The 14,398-nt window shown below is 37.4% G+C and overlaps 1 protein-coding gene across 12 annotated transcripts in view; it reads left to right on the top strand.

The window, feature by feature from the left end:
- arhgef1b (Rho guanine nucleotide exchange factor (GEF) 1b) overlaps nucleotides 1–14,398 on the top strand; it is a 46,413-nt gene that overhangs the window by 10,368 nt on the left and 21,647 nt on the right. For 10 of the 12 annotated variants that reach the window (XR_006370584.1, XM_044116369.1, XM_044116365.1 and 7 more), the window contains exons 2-4: nucleotides 11,339–11,425; nucleotides 11,531–11,644; nucleotides 13,888–13,986. Coding sequence is in view for 11 of the 12 variants with exons in the window: in XM_044116369.1 (XP_043972304.1) it covers nucleotides 11,375–11,425; nucleotides 11,531–11,644; nucleotides 13,888–13,986 (264 nt within the window). In the remaining variant the exon portion in view is untranslated. The remainder of the gene's footprint in view (nucleotides 1–11,338; nucleotides 11,426–11,530; nucleotides 11,645–13,887; nucleotides 13,987–14,398) is intronic. The other 2 variants (XM_044116364.1, XM_044116371.1) reach the window with 1 other exon arrangement.

The following is a 14,398-nucleotide window of genomic DNA, read 5'->3' as shown; positions in this document are numbered from 1 at the left end:
ACACTTGTGTTTTCTGGAAGCCTAATTTGTTTTGGAGAAATTATCTCTAAAGCGATGATGTATAAAGAGCTGAGTGCCTATGTGAAGTTTATGCATATTTTCAGGAAATTTAGCCTATAGTGATGCAGCAGAGGTTTAGTCTAGAGACAAACAACAAACCTCCAGGACATTTCCCACAATTCACCTCCCCTGTGTCTGTTATTAGATTGTCTTGTAAACGCCCACATCTTAGGATCAGACTTCTTATACTGTTGTCATCACAAAGCTTATGTTTGAGATTAAAGAACGAAGTTAGTCAGAAATGGTTTCATTTCCTTTAATGTCTTGATTAACTAAACAAAAAGCTGATTTTTTTCCCCCCCCAGAAATGTCCAACTTCAAGTTTTAGATGGAGTTTCCTTTCAGGTTCTATTTTAACTCCTAAGTGTGAGGGTCACTGAATACAGGCAACTCCTGACTTTTGTTGTTTTAAGTCAACTTTGGTGTATTACTGCTTACATAAAGAGTTAGGAGTCATGTGACACCTGTCAACTGTATTATTTTGCAAAGGGGTAGGAATATTTCCACATTCAGTACTAGAAACCTAATTAGACTGCACCTAAATCTTTGTCAGCGAGTGAAGTTTATGTTAAAAAGTATTTATGTCCTCGTATGTATGGAATAAGCAAACTTGTCAGTGTTGGGGAAAAAACAAAAGTATGATATGAAAGTTCTCTTCGGTGGTTGTCCACAGGGGTCACAAGGTCAACACGGTACCCAGCAGTAACGCTGATGCGCACAGCCTTGATGTAGTTAAAGTTAGTAGTTCCAGCTGTCTGCTACACATGCATCAGATTAAGATCTTATCTTAGTCAATAGTTGAACTGAAGTCACTGATCACATCAAATGTCCTTAACAATTTTGATGTGATATAAGTTACAAATCCTGATTTAGGATTGTGAATGTGCTCTACATTTGTGATGTGTAGTTCAGAGTATTTATCTCAATGCCTTCAAGTCATTGTCAGATCCTTCACTTTTCACACATCCTATTCAAGGAATATTACTATCCTCCAGCAAAGGATCACCTTGAAATTAGCCTCTTGCACCTGTGGACACTTTCTACTTGCAAAAATACTTTCATCCTTGGAACTTTTTTTCCCCCCATTTTGTAAGATCATAATTAGTGCATCATTCGAAGTGAAAAAAACACTGGGTTTTTTTTGTGAAAATAAGGGTCTCTGCTTCAGGCTCCTCCATAAAAGCCAGTTTTTTTTAATAAATGTAAATCTTTCACTGTGGGTATTTGCAGCTCCTCCAGAGTTACCATGCACTTCCTCACTGCTTCTCTGAGTAATGCTCTCCTTGCTCATCTTGTCAGTTTGGGTGGGCAGCCATATCTTGAGTCAAGATATGGCTCTTTCCATGAGATGTTCAGAGTTTGAAGTATTATTGTATTATCAAACCACAGTTTTTAGAGGTTTAAAACATTTTTAGCAATTTTTCCGGCAATTTCCCAATTATGCTCTTTGGCTCATATAAAGTAACATGAGAGAACATGAGCTGGTGGGTTGAGGCACACTCTATATTTATTTATATTGCAAACTAAAAATACATGTTCTATACAGATTCATACACAGGAGACATGCGCTCTAGTTAGTGAGGTGTTTTGGGTGTGTGAACTCGGAGCTTGCCAGCTGCGGTTGGAGCTTCTTGGTCAAGGTTGGACAAGCCAAGGGTGTGTCCTCTGTTATGCTTTGCTGACTTCTGGAAACAGATGTGTAATTGGCAAACTCTGACGTGTGGGACAGTTTCTGGATACTTAACTTCTTCCTGTATTTGCCAAAATGTCTTGCGTATATTTGAACATTTCAGTTGCCTGTTCCTTAAAGTGTTTCCTCTGCTGCTGCTTTGTTTCTTATTTCAGAATGAACCATTTTCCTCTTTTTCCTTCCTACTTCACCTCTATATCTCATATTTTCATCCCTCCTTTCATTTTGTTTGTAGATTAATTTTTTGATGATCAATTATGCCATCATAAAACATCTGAAAATTTATGTTAGTTATGCAAGTTTTCAAAGTAATTGTACAATTTGTAAGACTAAATAAACTGCAGGTTTCACTGAACTATCAACTTTCCAATGTTGCCTTTAGAACCATCCTCGGTGCTTATTTTCTTTTGAAACATTAAATGACCTAATTCATTTGGCTCCACTAAACAGCTTTCCTGTAATGTACAGCTTTCCTCCATTGAAACATTGCAGGTTATTCTGATCTTTAATTTGGTTTCTTCGTCAGATGTCCGGTTTATTCCTTCAAACAGTCAATCAGTAAATGTGAAGCAGTGTAATTTTTGGAGAGCAGTAGCTTGCTACCAACATCCCGTCCATGCACAACATTGTTGGTCATTGCTGGGGTTGAGACCTGATCATTGCCATCTGCCAATGTGGAGGAGGCATTTACTGGAGCACCTTTGATTACACTGTGACCTAAAGCTATTACAGGCCTCGCTCCTCATCGTCTGCGGAGGTGAAGCGGCAGTCTTGAAGGATTTGTTTGCTTATCTTCTGTCTGTCAGTTTATTGATGGAATTTGAACTGTTAGATTACGTGTGGTGAAGGTGTTTGGATGTGCATCAGCAACACTGTTAGATTTTAGTGTTTTTTAGTGTTTTTAGCTCTTAGTAATGTTGATCTGGTAATTGTGTTAATTTAGTAATCTTGTGTTTTTGTAATATATTGTGTGAACTGTAGTGTATGTTGTGTGTGATGTCTTAAGCTGCTGGGACCTTGAATTTCTCCTAGGGGATTAATAAAGTATTCATCATCATCATCATCATCATCATCATCATCAAGTCTTTTTTTCAGAAATTGCATTGTTACGAAACACCTTGGCAAACACGTTTTAAAAAGAGCAAGCTTGAAACAGAAACAAAATATTCTCATCTTGCTAATTGAAAATGATTCATGTTCATAAGATTTCAAATATTATGCTTGAATCATCAAAAAAGTCAGATTATCATCAGTATTCCAGCATCTTTGTTTATCCATCTTTTCGTTTAGGTTAGACTATCTTACTGTAGCTTCATCCTTTTGAAAATTGAACAATTTCAGTTTTCCTCAAGTAAACCTGAAATGAAACTGAATGCAGTTTTGTCATGCTTCTTACGGAAACACTTGTGGCCTCCATGGTTTACAAAATTTCTCACTCTCTTTCTTGATTCTTTCTTTGTGTGTCTCCTTCTCTCACTCTCTTCTCATGTGATTGGTTATACAGGAAATGGCTCTGATAGCTTCCTGAGGAAATTACACCCACTTCCTGTCTGTATGGCTCTTTATTTGCCAGAGCTTTTTTCTTTTTTGGTCTGTGTTGAGGCGCCTAAGGGTGGAGCTGCTGGAGGGATGGGTTAGCAGCAGCAGCAGCAGCTCTAGTAGGAATCCCTTGGTCATAGTTAATGAGGGTCTCTTGCCTGATGAATGAGGCAGATAAGCAGCAGCAGTACAAGCTGTCTGAGCTGCAGCCATCAACCGCCCCTCTATTTTTAGTCCCTCCACTTAGACCTCATTTCAGTCACAACTTCAAAGATTTCAGAAACTGAAAGATTTGCTAATGAGAACACGTTTTGTTTAGGTTATCAAACAAAGGAAAGCACAGAGTGGAATACATGGGGGACACAGAAGAGTTCAATTACTCTTCTAATCACTGCATTGAAATTTATATTAATATTAAAACAAGCTGAGGGTTTGATGAGGAATTTAAAATGCAATTCCTTTGCTAGCCATAACATGCTTATGAGTAATAGCCCGAAAAGCCCCTGAGCTACAGTAAATTAAGAGGATAAGTGTAATTCTTCAGCTAGGGTATGTCACAATCCCAGATAATCATATCAGCCTGGGATAATTAGGCCTGTTTGTTATTTTTAATGGAATCAGAAACTGTTAGACCTGCTCATTTGGGCTGTAAGTTGTCTTGCAACAAAGGTCTAAAGGGTAATATTTACCCTATCTGCCAGAGTTTGAGTCAGAACCCTACGTCTGACTCAAACTTTAGTAAACGTTGGCCATTAGGACAAAAAAATGGAGAAGTGGGCAAGCCGCATACTCTTACAGATCCAAGAGTAGAATTGAATGATAAATTTTTACCCTGATGGTGTCATTCATGCACAGCTTACAAAATATCTGTGACTACTCAGTCATCTGCTGCAAACTAAGGGTGCATCAGATGACTAACACCTGCATTCAATTCAAAACTGAGTGGTTTGCAGGTTTTGGGTGGTTTAGGATAGTGCATGCATTATCAGTGCATGCACTACTGCAATTGCAAAGGTTTGCATAAATACAGTCTACCTTGTTTGATTATCTATTGATCTTTGCATGCCAGCAACATAGCTATCCAGCAGGACTGGCATGCACATTTTGAATGTGGTGCACTTAATATAATATTTTATAAAATTTTGCACACAACACCATATTGTTATAGCAATATTTATGAATAATTTCATAGTTTCATTATATTCCTTAAATTGCACATCCCAATTAAAACAACAACAAAAAACACTTTTAGATCTTATCAACTTACACTGTAATTGCATGATTGAAACTTTTTTTATCTTAGTTTTTGCATACTTTATTATTAGTGTTGCATTGAGGCTGTGAACAGGGTTCCCGTTTTGCTGCTGACAGGTCATCTTATGAGAACTTGCGGTATCCTTTTAGGTTGGGTTGTGTTATTGCACAGTTGTGTCCTGACACTGGTATTTGGTGCTAGCACCAGTTTGTCACTAACCTCTCTCACAGTCACTGTTATGCAGTTACAACTTGGGTAACAGTAGTAGTAGAGCTATTGGCCTCTACTACTACTGAGGTATGGGTGCTGCAGAGGCCCACATTTGGCTGAGGGGCACAGTTGGGCTCCTAATCCTGTACAGATCAAAAGGGTTTCACCTTAACCTCCAATTGTTTTAACAGTTCCACAGTTGCTAAGGGATTTACATAAGAGTTGATGTAAGAATCGGTGGATTATCATTAGTCTGCACTGACCCTATTGGAAATATTTAATACTAAACTCTGCTGCCATTCAGTCTAAATAAAGAGGCAGCTGCTTATTTTAGCTTGCCTTCATACTGTATTAGACCACAGCTTGTTCAGCAATGGAGAAGGAATGTTCTTATAAAGGCCAGTTGTCACACACACCCACCGGTACACCAAGAGCCTCCACACACACACACACACACGTACGAGCATAGTTTTTGCTCAAATACACACAAAGGCAAACACGCTTGATGGCTATCATTACATTGATGCCACCTGACACTTAGTTAGTAGTGGAATGTGATGGGAGGGAGGAGCAGGGGTCAGCTGCCGACTCTCAGGAACACCACAGTTGATCTCTGCACTTCTGGGACTGAATGCCGCATGCACGCTGCATGAGCCAGGAGGAGCCCCAATGGTGGAGAACTGATGCCAACTTTGATGTAATTCTGAGGGGATGGGAAAAAAGTCTGCTTGGTGTTGAAACTCACACTGTCTCCATCTGTTGTCCAAACCGTGCCATATGCTGGAATGCACAACTCAATCCAGTTTAGTTAGAGCAGGAGAGTGTACTCTGTAGAAGGGAACTGACCTTCTTCACTTCCCTTTGAGTAGCCACAATCAGCTTCCTGTCTGCTCTAATTTCCCTCTAAGAAACCCTGAATGTATTACAGACTCACTGAAATAAACCAAGACACAATAATAATAAGGGGCTGGCTTCAGGATCTCTTATAATGAGGGGACTGAAATGCTGAGACATGCTGCATGGAAACAGCAGCATGCTTTCCTCCATGTTATCTAAGCTTTTCCATTACACTTATAATTCAGGAATAACTGAAACTGAAATGCTTCACCAATATTTATCCCACTGAGAGCTGTAATGTTTGGTCAGTTTATTTACTTAACCATAATCCATGTTAATTTTTTAAATTTTATTTTGCTTGGATCAGCTGATTTTAGAGATTTTAGAGAAGTTTCCCCCATACATTCTGTAAAAGTTAAACATTTGTGGTAGGTTTGTGCTAGAAAAATTAATACCTAGTCATTTTGCAAATATTTCAAAAAGTTTAAGGGTAGTTTTTTTTTTTTCTACACACCGTGTGTATACATGCTAGTATATTCCACTTTTTTATTATTTTTTGAAAGGAAAGCTCAAAAGGATAAAACTGAGCACCTTTGCTGTATCCCATTCAGCCTTAATGTTATTTGATCGTCTTGCTTTCTCTCGCTCTGTTGCAGCTTGAATGAACTGTAGATATGTTGAAGAAACTCCAGTTTTCTTTACAAACTCACTGCTAACAAAATAGCTACGTTTTGTGCTTTATCACCCATTAACAATAATTACCACTGAAGACACCCGGTGGGTCTTTTCACTTTTCAATTCTTACCCTTGACTGAAATAACTAAAACTGTCTGAAGGCCTGTTTGAATATTAAAATAGAAAGGTGTTGTTTTTTTTTCAGTTAGATTTTCTGTTTGATGCATCTGTTATTAAAACTTTATTTCATCTTTTAAAGGAGTTTCAAAGAAAATCATTTTAACTTTCAACCAGGAAAAGCCATATTTTGAAGATTATATTGATATATTGAGATATTTTGCTTTAATTCCAGCATTGGATTCTGTGTAATTCCAGCACTGTTTATGTATATCTCTACAGATGTGCAGCTTTTGCTGTCTCAAGCCTCGGACTCTCTGTTTAGCTAACCCCTCCTATGCATGCTGCTCCAGTGCTGGCCTCTGTCAGCATGCAGCCCACTGTATACGGTCATAAATGAACACATTTTATCTCTCTTTCTCCCAGTTACACTTTCTGTCTCCCATGCCAGTTGTGTTGAAGTCATGCACAAAAATACCTCTCCTTGACCCCAGAAATCAAGCGGATTTTTATTTTTTGTTCCCTCGCAATCAGCCGAAGTAACTGCAAATTCACTTGTAAAATTAGACTTGTGCACTCATCGAAAAGGGGATTTTTTTTAGGTTATTCGCATTTTCTTAATGCGTTTTCTTTTGAGGAAAAGTGGCAGTTATATTTTTCAATTTCTTTTTAATTATTTAATTCAGTTCAATTATCTTTAACTATACTGCCCTAATTCACAACATGCCATCTCAAGTTTAATCAATACATACTTTACAATTGATCGTAGTCATCAAACCATGTATCAAGTTCAGCTCATTATTCAAATTAATTGATAAGTCAGTAATTCGTAGCATTAGCTTCTCCTGGACAATTACTTCCTTTGTGTTGTTGACTTTACAGCAATCCCTCATATTGAGCATGCATGTAGTGACAGTAGAGAGGAAAAAGCCATCTGCCACAACCAAGAATATGGAATAGTTAATGACGAACCAATGTAGAAGTACTTTTACTTTATTTTACTTTACTGAAAAGTAAAAAACAGTGTACTTCTTGTCATTATTATCTTAGCCATTTCCCTTCTCCAGGAGGATTTCAGACTCAAACACAATGCCGCTATTCATTTTATTATGCGTAAATGTGTATCTGCCATTTAGCCCCCAGAACAACTGATTTAAATGTTTTTGTAATGCAGGGTGAGAATTAATACCCTTTATTTTATGATTAGGAACTTTGCTTACAGTGCTACAAAGAAATGTATATGCCAATCAGGCATAATAATGGTCACATTATTATGCCTGATTGGCATATACATTTCCAATCAGGCACTGTTTATATGCCAAATGTATATTGGCATTTACATATATACCATTATACATGTATATGTATATTGACATATATACATATATGTATATACAGTACAAACCGAAGGTTTGGACACACCTGCTAATTGAATTCAATTAGCAGGTGTGTCCAAACCTTCGGTCTGTACTGTATATTGGCATATATATTTTATCCCCTGTTGGTGCTAAAATAGAACTTGTTGAACTGCCTTCACCAGATCCTTGAAACTGTGTTGTGGTACTTGGCATTAAAATATTAGCATCAAATCCTTTAAGTCCAGGACTTTATGAGATGGAGTCTTGTTGGATTTGTCTTATTTGTACAGGAGAACCAGAATATACTTAATTTAATTGAGATCTGGAGTATTTGGATGTCAAATGAGCACCTTTCACTTGTCCTTCTCTGATGATTTTTCAACCATTTTTGCATTTTAGCAGGAAAATGCAAAATAAGACCCCAGCAGCATGGGTCTTATTCCATGCTGCTGAAATAAGACCCAAACAATGGGGAACACTGTCTTTATTAAATTGGGTACTTGGTGGCCAACAGTTCTTAGGTAATGGGACTTTGTCAAAGTAAGATCCACATGGATCTCAGCAAAATATTACCCAAAGTACTGTACTGCCAAAGCCAGCTTGGCCTTTTCCCATACTGCATCCCGGTGCCACATCTTCCAGAAGAAAGTTTTCATGTTTCATTTGACCAGACCACCTTCTTCCATTGCTCTGTTCTCCATTTCTGATGCTCCCATACCCATTTTTGGCTCTGTGTTAATGCAGTTCTGTGTGAAACAAACTGTAAAGCAATGTTTGCTTTATTGGGACACCTTTTGATCAGAACCACCCATAACTTTTTGGCAATTTGAGCTACAGAAGTTCAGCTGTTGAATTGGACCACATTTCCCTACTGCTCTACTGGAAACACTTTTCATGAATCTGGAGTACCGCAGACTGAGGACACCACATAAGACCTCATGTTTTGTCGATGTCCTCACTCAGTCATCAAGCCCTTAAAATTGGGTCCTTTCGAACTAACGTAAATCCTCATGCTGGCCCATATTTCCTGCTTTTACCACTTTTAACTTTTGATCAAATATTCACTTGCTCGTTAATCCAGCTCAGCCACAAAAAGTTACAAAAACATATTTCATCTTAATTACTTGTCTTTCAGGGGTCATATTCTTACGCCTATTGTTATGCTGTGCCTGGAGTCATCCAGATGTGTCGCAGTTTACCTTGTATATCATACTGACGTCCTCCATCCTGAACAAAAGGGTTCTCTTATTTTTCATCCCAGCTGCTGCAGCGTTCGTGACTTCTTGCAAGTAGTTCCAGTTTTATTCATTAGCCTGCAGGACAGGTTACCTAATGTCTTAAAGTAACCACAGCCCCTTCAAAAGGAAGCACCATCTTCTTAGTTTTAAGAGTGGGCATCAGTGACCAAGCCTATAAAGCTGAAATGCATCTGTGGTTATTAGTACGGTAGTTGAGGGATGCAAGCCGACTGATGAAAGTTGTGACTTTTTATTGTGTTCTTCTTTATGCATCTGCATAGGGCATGTGGTGTGTGTGTGTACTTAGAAACCCTGAAAGGCAAACATGTTCTTTATTACAATTTCAATTAGAGTAATCTTTTCTAAGAATTTGTTTGTTAGTTATTAACTACAAACGCTGCATGAAAATGAGCAAACATAAAAATAAATCAGGTTATTTTTAGGTAAAAAATTTTCCACTTAGGCATATTTTTTATTTTTAGCTGCCTTCACATGTGTATGATGTTGCTTTTTCCATATATTGTAACTTGTTTTGAAAATGGATCTGAAAATAAACAATCTTGTTTTTATTCAAATTTTGCAAGATCATTTGAAGGATATTTTTGAAAACTCATATTTCATTAAGTCTTGTATTGTTTGAAAAAATTATTGCATTACGGCCAACAGAATAATATCACACAAGATTGAAATATTTTTGCTAAAATTATGTATAATGAGTTAATAAAGGAACGTTAAGTGAGAGTTATTTTTAAGATTTTTCTGAAAGGAATTCAATCACTTGTTATTTAACAATTGGGTTTGTGGATCTTTGTGTACATATCACATTTCACCGTTCTTCTGTGATGACTGTGAAGCGCTGCCCAAAAGCTCTGGCAGAGTCTCATAACGTATGACAAGAAGGCAACACTCTGAACCATGCAGGGGGACAACTACACATTGCTGTTGTACAGGAACATCTTTGTTTTTAAGCTCTATTGTTTAGCTCTCCAGATGGAACAGAGTTTGGAAAAGACATCGTAATGCTTCCCAGCCTTTCCCTAATGTATTTATGGAGAGCACTGTCCTTTCTTATAAGGCTACAGGGGTAGGTTCAATTCTCCACAAACTCAAATGGTGCTCCATTCATCTGGATTCTGTTGATAGGGAATTTATGCAAATCTCTTGAGTTCTGGAGCCGTTGATGTTAAGTCTGACCTGTCTGACATGTTTGTTGATTCTGTCAGTTTCCGATTGTATGCTACTGTGGCTTGTTGATGTAAGAGCGAGGTCATCTGCAAAGTCAAGATCTTCCAACTGAGAGGTCAAAGTCCATTGAATGCCTCTGGGTTTGCTTACTATTGTGTTTGTTGTGGTCCAGTCTATTGTAAGTTGGAAGAGACCCCCATCTTACTTCAGACTGTACATAAGAACACCGTCCTCATTTTTCTTATCAGATTTTACTGATGGCAATTACACTTATTACTGGTTCTTCAAAAGACAGGTTTTGAACTGGCTTAGACAAACTCTGGGCTCACATACAATTGAGATGCAGCATATGCTAGAAAGCCCCCTGGTGAGGTTAAAATAAATCAATTTTGCAAAAAGAGTGGACTATATTTCTGCATAGTGACGGCGCTTGGTGCCAAATGGTTGCCACAACCACTTAGTAGGTTTAGGGGCACACACGTTTTCTCTTACCGCCAAGTTGGTAAGAACAGCATGTTTTGTAATTGAGAACTGCATTTGTATTTACTCTGGCTATCTATGATAGTGAAATTTGTTTGATCTGAAAGATTTAAAGCATGACAACCAAAACTAAAATCGGTAAGCTCAAATCCCTTTTCTTGGCACTGTACACATCACACCTTCGTCCTTCTTTTTCAGAGTCACCAAGTTCTTACACTGTGCCCACTGTTGTACAGTTTAGCTTTTTGATGTGTGTTTGGGTGTTCCCTGCTGGCAGCTCTGGGTCTGTGGCCTTCAGAAGACTGAATACAGGAGCTGTGTTTTGTTTGTGTGTTTTGGGGAAGGGGAAGTGGTGAATGGTGTAAAGGGTGGAGGTAAGTTTGTCAAATGTCCCGAAGCATTTTCCCTCCTATTCATTGATTTCAAAGAGAAGGGCTGGCCTAACCTTTATTTTCTGATTAACTCAGTGCCATTTTTAGATCCTTGCTGGCCAACAGACAAATTAAATCCCGATACCTTTTCACTTGGAAAGTTTCCTGGGTTCTGTCTCCTATCTGGCTTACTATTTACCTCTGCTTAGCAATGATCTATTGAATCAAAAAAATGAGGATAAGGTCTCGAGGTGTATAATGAAAATCCTAATATTTACTAAGCATTTTGTTTTCTCCCCTTTTCTTCTTCTGTCTCTCCATAGCAGCGTTTGTTTGGAGCTCAGCGCTCTAAGCCAGCCATGAGCATCATTGGGGCTGAAGATGAGGACTTCGAGAATGATTTAGCAGATGTGAGTAAAGTGCAAGAGAAACCATTGAATCTAACTCTATCATTACCTTTAGCTTAAGTTTGTAATTCTTCCATCTTTTTGTCGCCCTTTTGTTGTTGGTCGCAGACAACAGATGAAAAATGCCCACACTTCGACAGCATCGACTTGTTGAAGAAACGGCCAACTCACTTGCTGGTGTTCATGCAGCATGTCATTCTCCAGTTTGACCCTGCGCCCTTGGTGAGAACCTAACATCTTGTGTACAGAAGACACATTTTAATGGATTAGGGGGTTACAGATGTGTTTACATTTTTTAAGCTGAAAGATGTTTCACTTTACAGTCTGAATTTCACATAGTTATTTCAAAAGGCTGGAGTGTTTAGAAATTGACACTCTTTTCACACACATCAATGTGGATTCCTTTTAATAATGAGGTTTAAAATTTGCCGGTATTTAGTGGAGCTATGTCTGTGCTGATGCAGACAGGAAATGAGGGGGGAAGATTAGGGTTGGGGACAGTTGTATGCAGTAGATTCCCACAAATAAATCACCCTTGCTTCTGTCTGTCTGTGAGGAATCATTTTTGAATTGCAAAAAATGAGAGAAATTATAGAAAACAATACTTGCTGTTTAATTACATATTTATTTATTATTCTAAAATCTAAGAAAATAAATGGTAACTAACCTAAAACAGGACAAGTTTAGTCTGACTTTGTGAATGAGGAGAAAAAACAAGGGTTTTTATGTGGTGTGTTGAAGCCTCTGGAGTAACTATATATATATTATATATATTACTTTTATATCTTTACACTGTTTTAAAGAAAAATGATTGACCTTCAATTTAAGGTTGTCATTTTTTTATTAACCTTTAATGGAAAAAACCCATTGTTACATGTGTTGCCTCTTTGCTCATTTTTAATTTATTTATTATGTCTTCCTTTTACTGACAGCTGTCCAAAGACCTCAGAAATATCCAACGCAAAATCTGTAAAGTGCAGTGAACTGAATCCCACCTCTGCCTCACCTTCTCATTCCAAGAGTGTAGAGGAATTTACACTGCAGGCTAAACACAGAAATACCCTCTCTAGAGCATGCTTTGTCTTTTTGTTCTGTGTTACTTTGAAAAAAGGCTGGATTCCCCAAAAAAGATGTGCTGTCTTTGGATTCAAGTGGCTTATTTTTTATATGTATTTACCTTTATCAAAAATACAACTTTGTACCAATAACATTACCCTCATGTTAATTACTCTCTACAGTCTTAAAATATAGGCTTTTTCTTATCGTGGTACAGTAACTTTTTAAATTTCTCCTGAAAAAAAAAAGTCCAGTTCTGCCTTAAATGGGTTTGGATTTAACCCATTTAAGGGTTAAATGGTTTACCAAACCAAAGGTAAAAGATTTGGATTTAACCTTTTACCTTTGCCCTACTTTTTTTTCTCATGGATCTATGAAGTGTAGATTTTCTCATGGATCTATGAAGTGTAGATTTTCTCATGGATCTATGAAGTGTAGATTTTCTCATGGATCTATGAAGTGTAGAGACACCTTTGACTCTTTCATACTCATTGAAAATCTGTTACAGCAGACAAGGTTAGTTGAAAAATTCAGCCCTACATTTGGGAATTAGAGTCTGTAGAAGAGGAGTAACTTGCACTGAGTTTTCCACTGACTGATAAAGTGCTCTTTTCAAAGTTTGGAAAGTCTCACTTTGCAGATTTACAGGATTAGTTCCTTTGGATTGTTGTGCATAAAAAATAAGTTGAATGGTGCAAATTGTCCCAAATTCTACTTCTTATAACCACTATATTTCTGAAAGGGCATCCAGTGAGCTGTTTTTACATTTGATCATACTTTTTATTGTCCACTATCTATTTGTATTTTTCAATGTTTCCATCCATTATTCATCTGTCTGTTTGTCCATCTGTCCATTCATCCACTTATCCATTCATTTGTACATCTGTCCTTTTATCCACCCATCATTCGTCCATCGATCCATCGGCTCTGTCATCTATCATCTATGTCTGCCTTTCTACCATCTACCCATTCATTTGCTCATCTATCCATTCATTTACTTGTCAGTCATCTGTTCACTATCCATCCATCTGTTTCTTTACCTGTCCAGTCATCTGTTTGTCCATCTTCCATCCTTGGGATTGGTGAGGTTCTGAGAGCTCTAAGTTTGTGCAAGTATCAAATTCTAACATAAATAATGTTCAGTAACCATAATATACTCTAAAAATTAAGTATTACTTGTTCATGTAGCTTACATAGAGCCTACAGATTGCAAAGACATTACATGACATAACAAGAATAAAGAATCACTGTCATAGTTGCTAGAGTGTAAATTAGTTTTTTTATGTCTGACACTTCTGGTTTGTCAGTGATTTTTAGGATTTATGATGAATATTAAAATGACTTCCTCCATCAACAGCTGTTGTAGATGCCTGACTAAAAAGTTGTTTTATCTTCTCCCTCCTTCACAGTTGTGTTATCTTCACGCTGACATTGTGAAGAACCTCAGTGCCAGAGACACCAAGAAACAGTTTCCAGAGTTCTTCAACAACTTCTTGGAGAAGGGTGCTGTAAGTAAAACACTACATTTTTTCTGAAAAAAATAAAAATAAATAAAAAATAATTAAGATGAAAGCAAATTTCAAAGATCTGTAGACAAATTAAAGTATAAAAAGCATAATAGTAAACACTTCAAAAACCTGTATTAAAATTGAAATTACGCAAATAAACAAGAACAGTTGGCTTTAATGGGACAGTGCTGCATCGGCCAAACTACTAATGTTTGGTTAGATTGTGATGAAAACAAAACAAAAACTGTAGTAGCAAGAAAAGGACTGGACTGTTAGTCAATAACCAATAGTCCTCTTTTCAGACAAAAGGTACATTTTTCCATTACATTTGGAAATCAAGGTCTGATACGCTGGAGGAAGAGCAGAGAGTAAAAGTTGCAGTGTGAAATTTCCACATGCAGTGAATATTTAG

This window comes from Gambusia affinis, linkage group LG05 (genome assembly GCF_019740435.1).
Source record: "Gambusia affinis linkage group LG05, SWU_Gaff_1.0, whole genome shotgun sequence".
Lineage (NCBI taxonomy): Eukaryota > Metazoa > Chordata > Actinopteri > Cyprinodontiformes > Poeciliidae > Gambusia > Gambusia affinis.
Note: the sequence above shows the minus strand (reverse complement) of the source record. Positions and strands in the feature narration are given on the sequence as shown.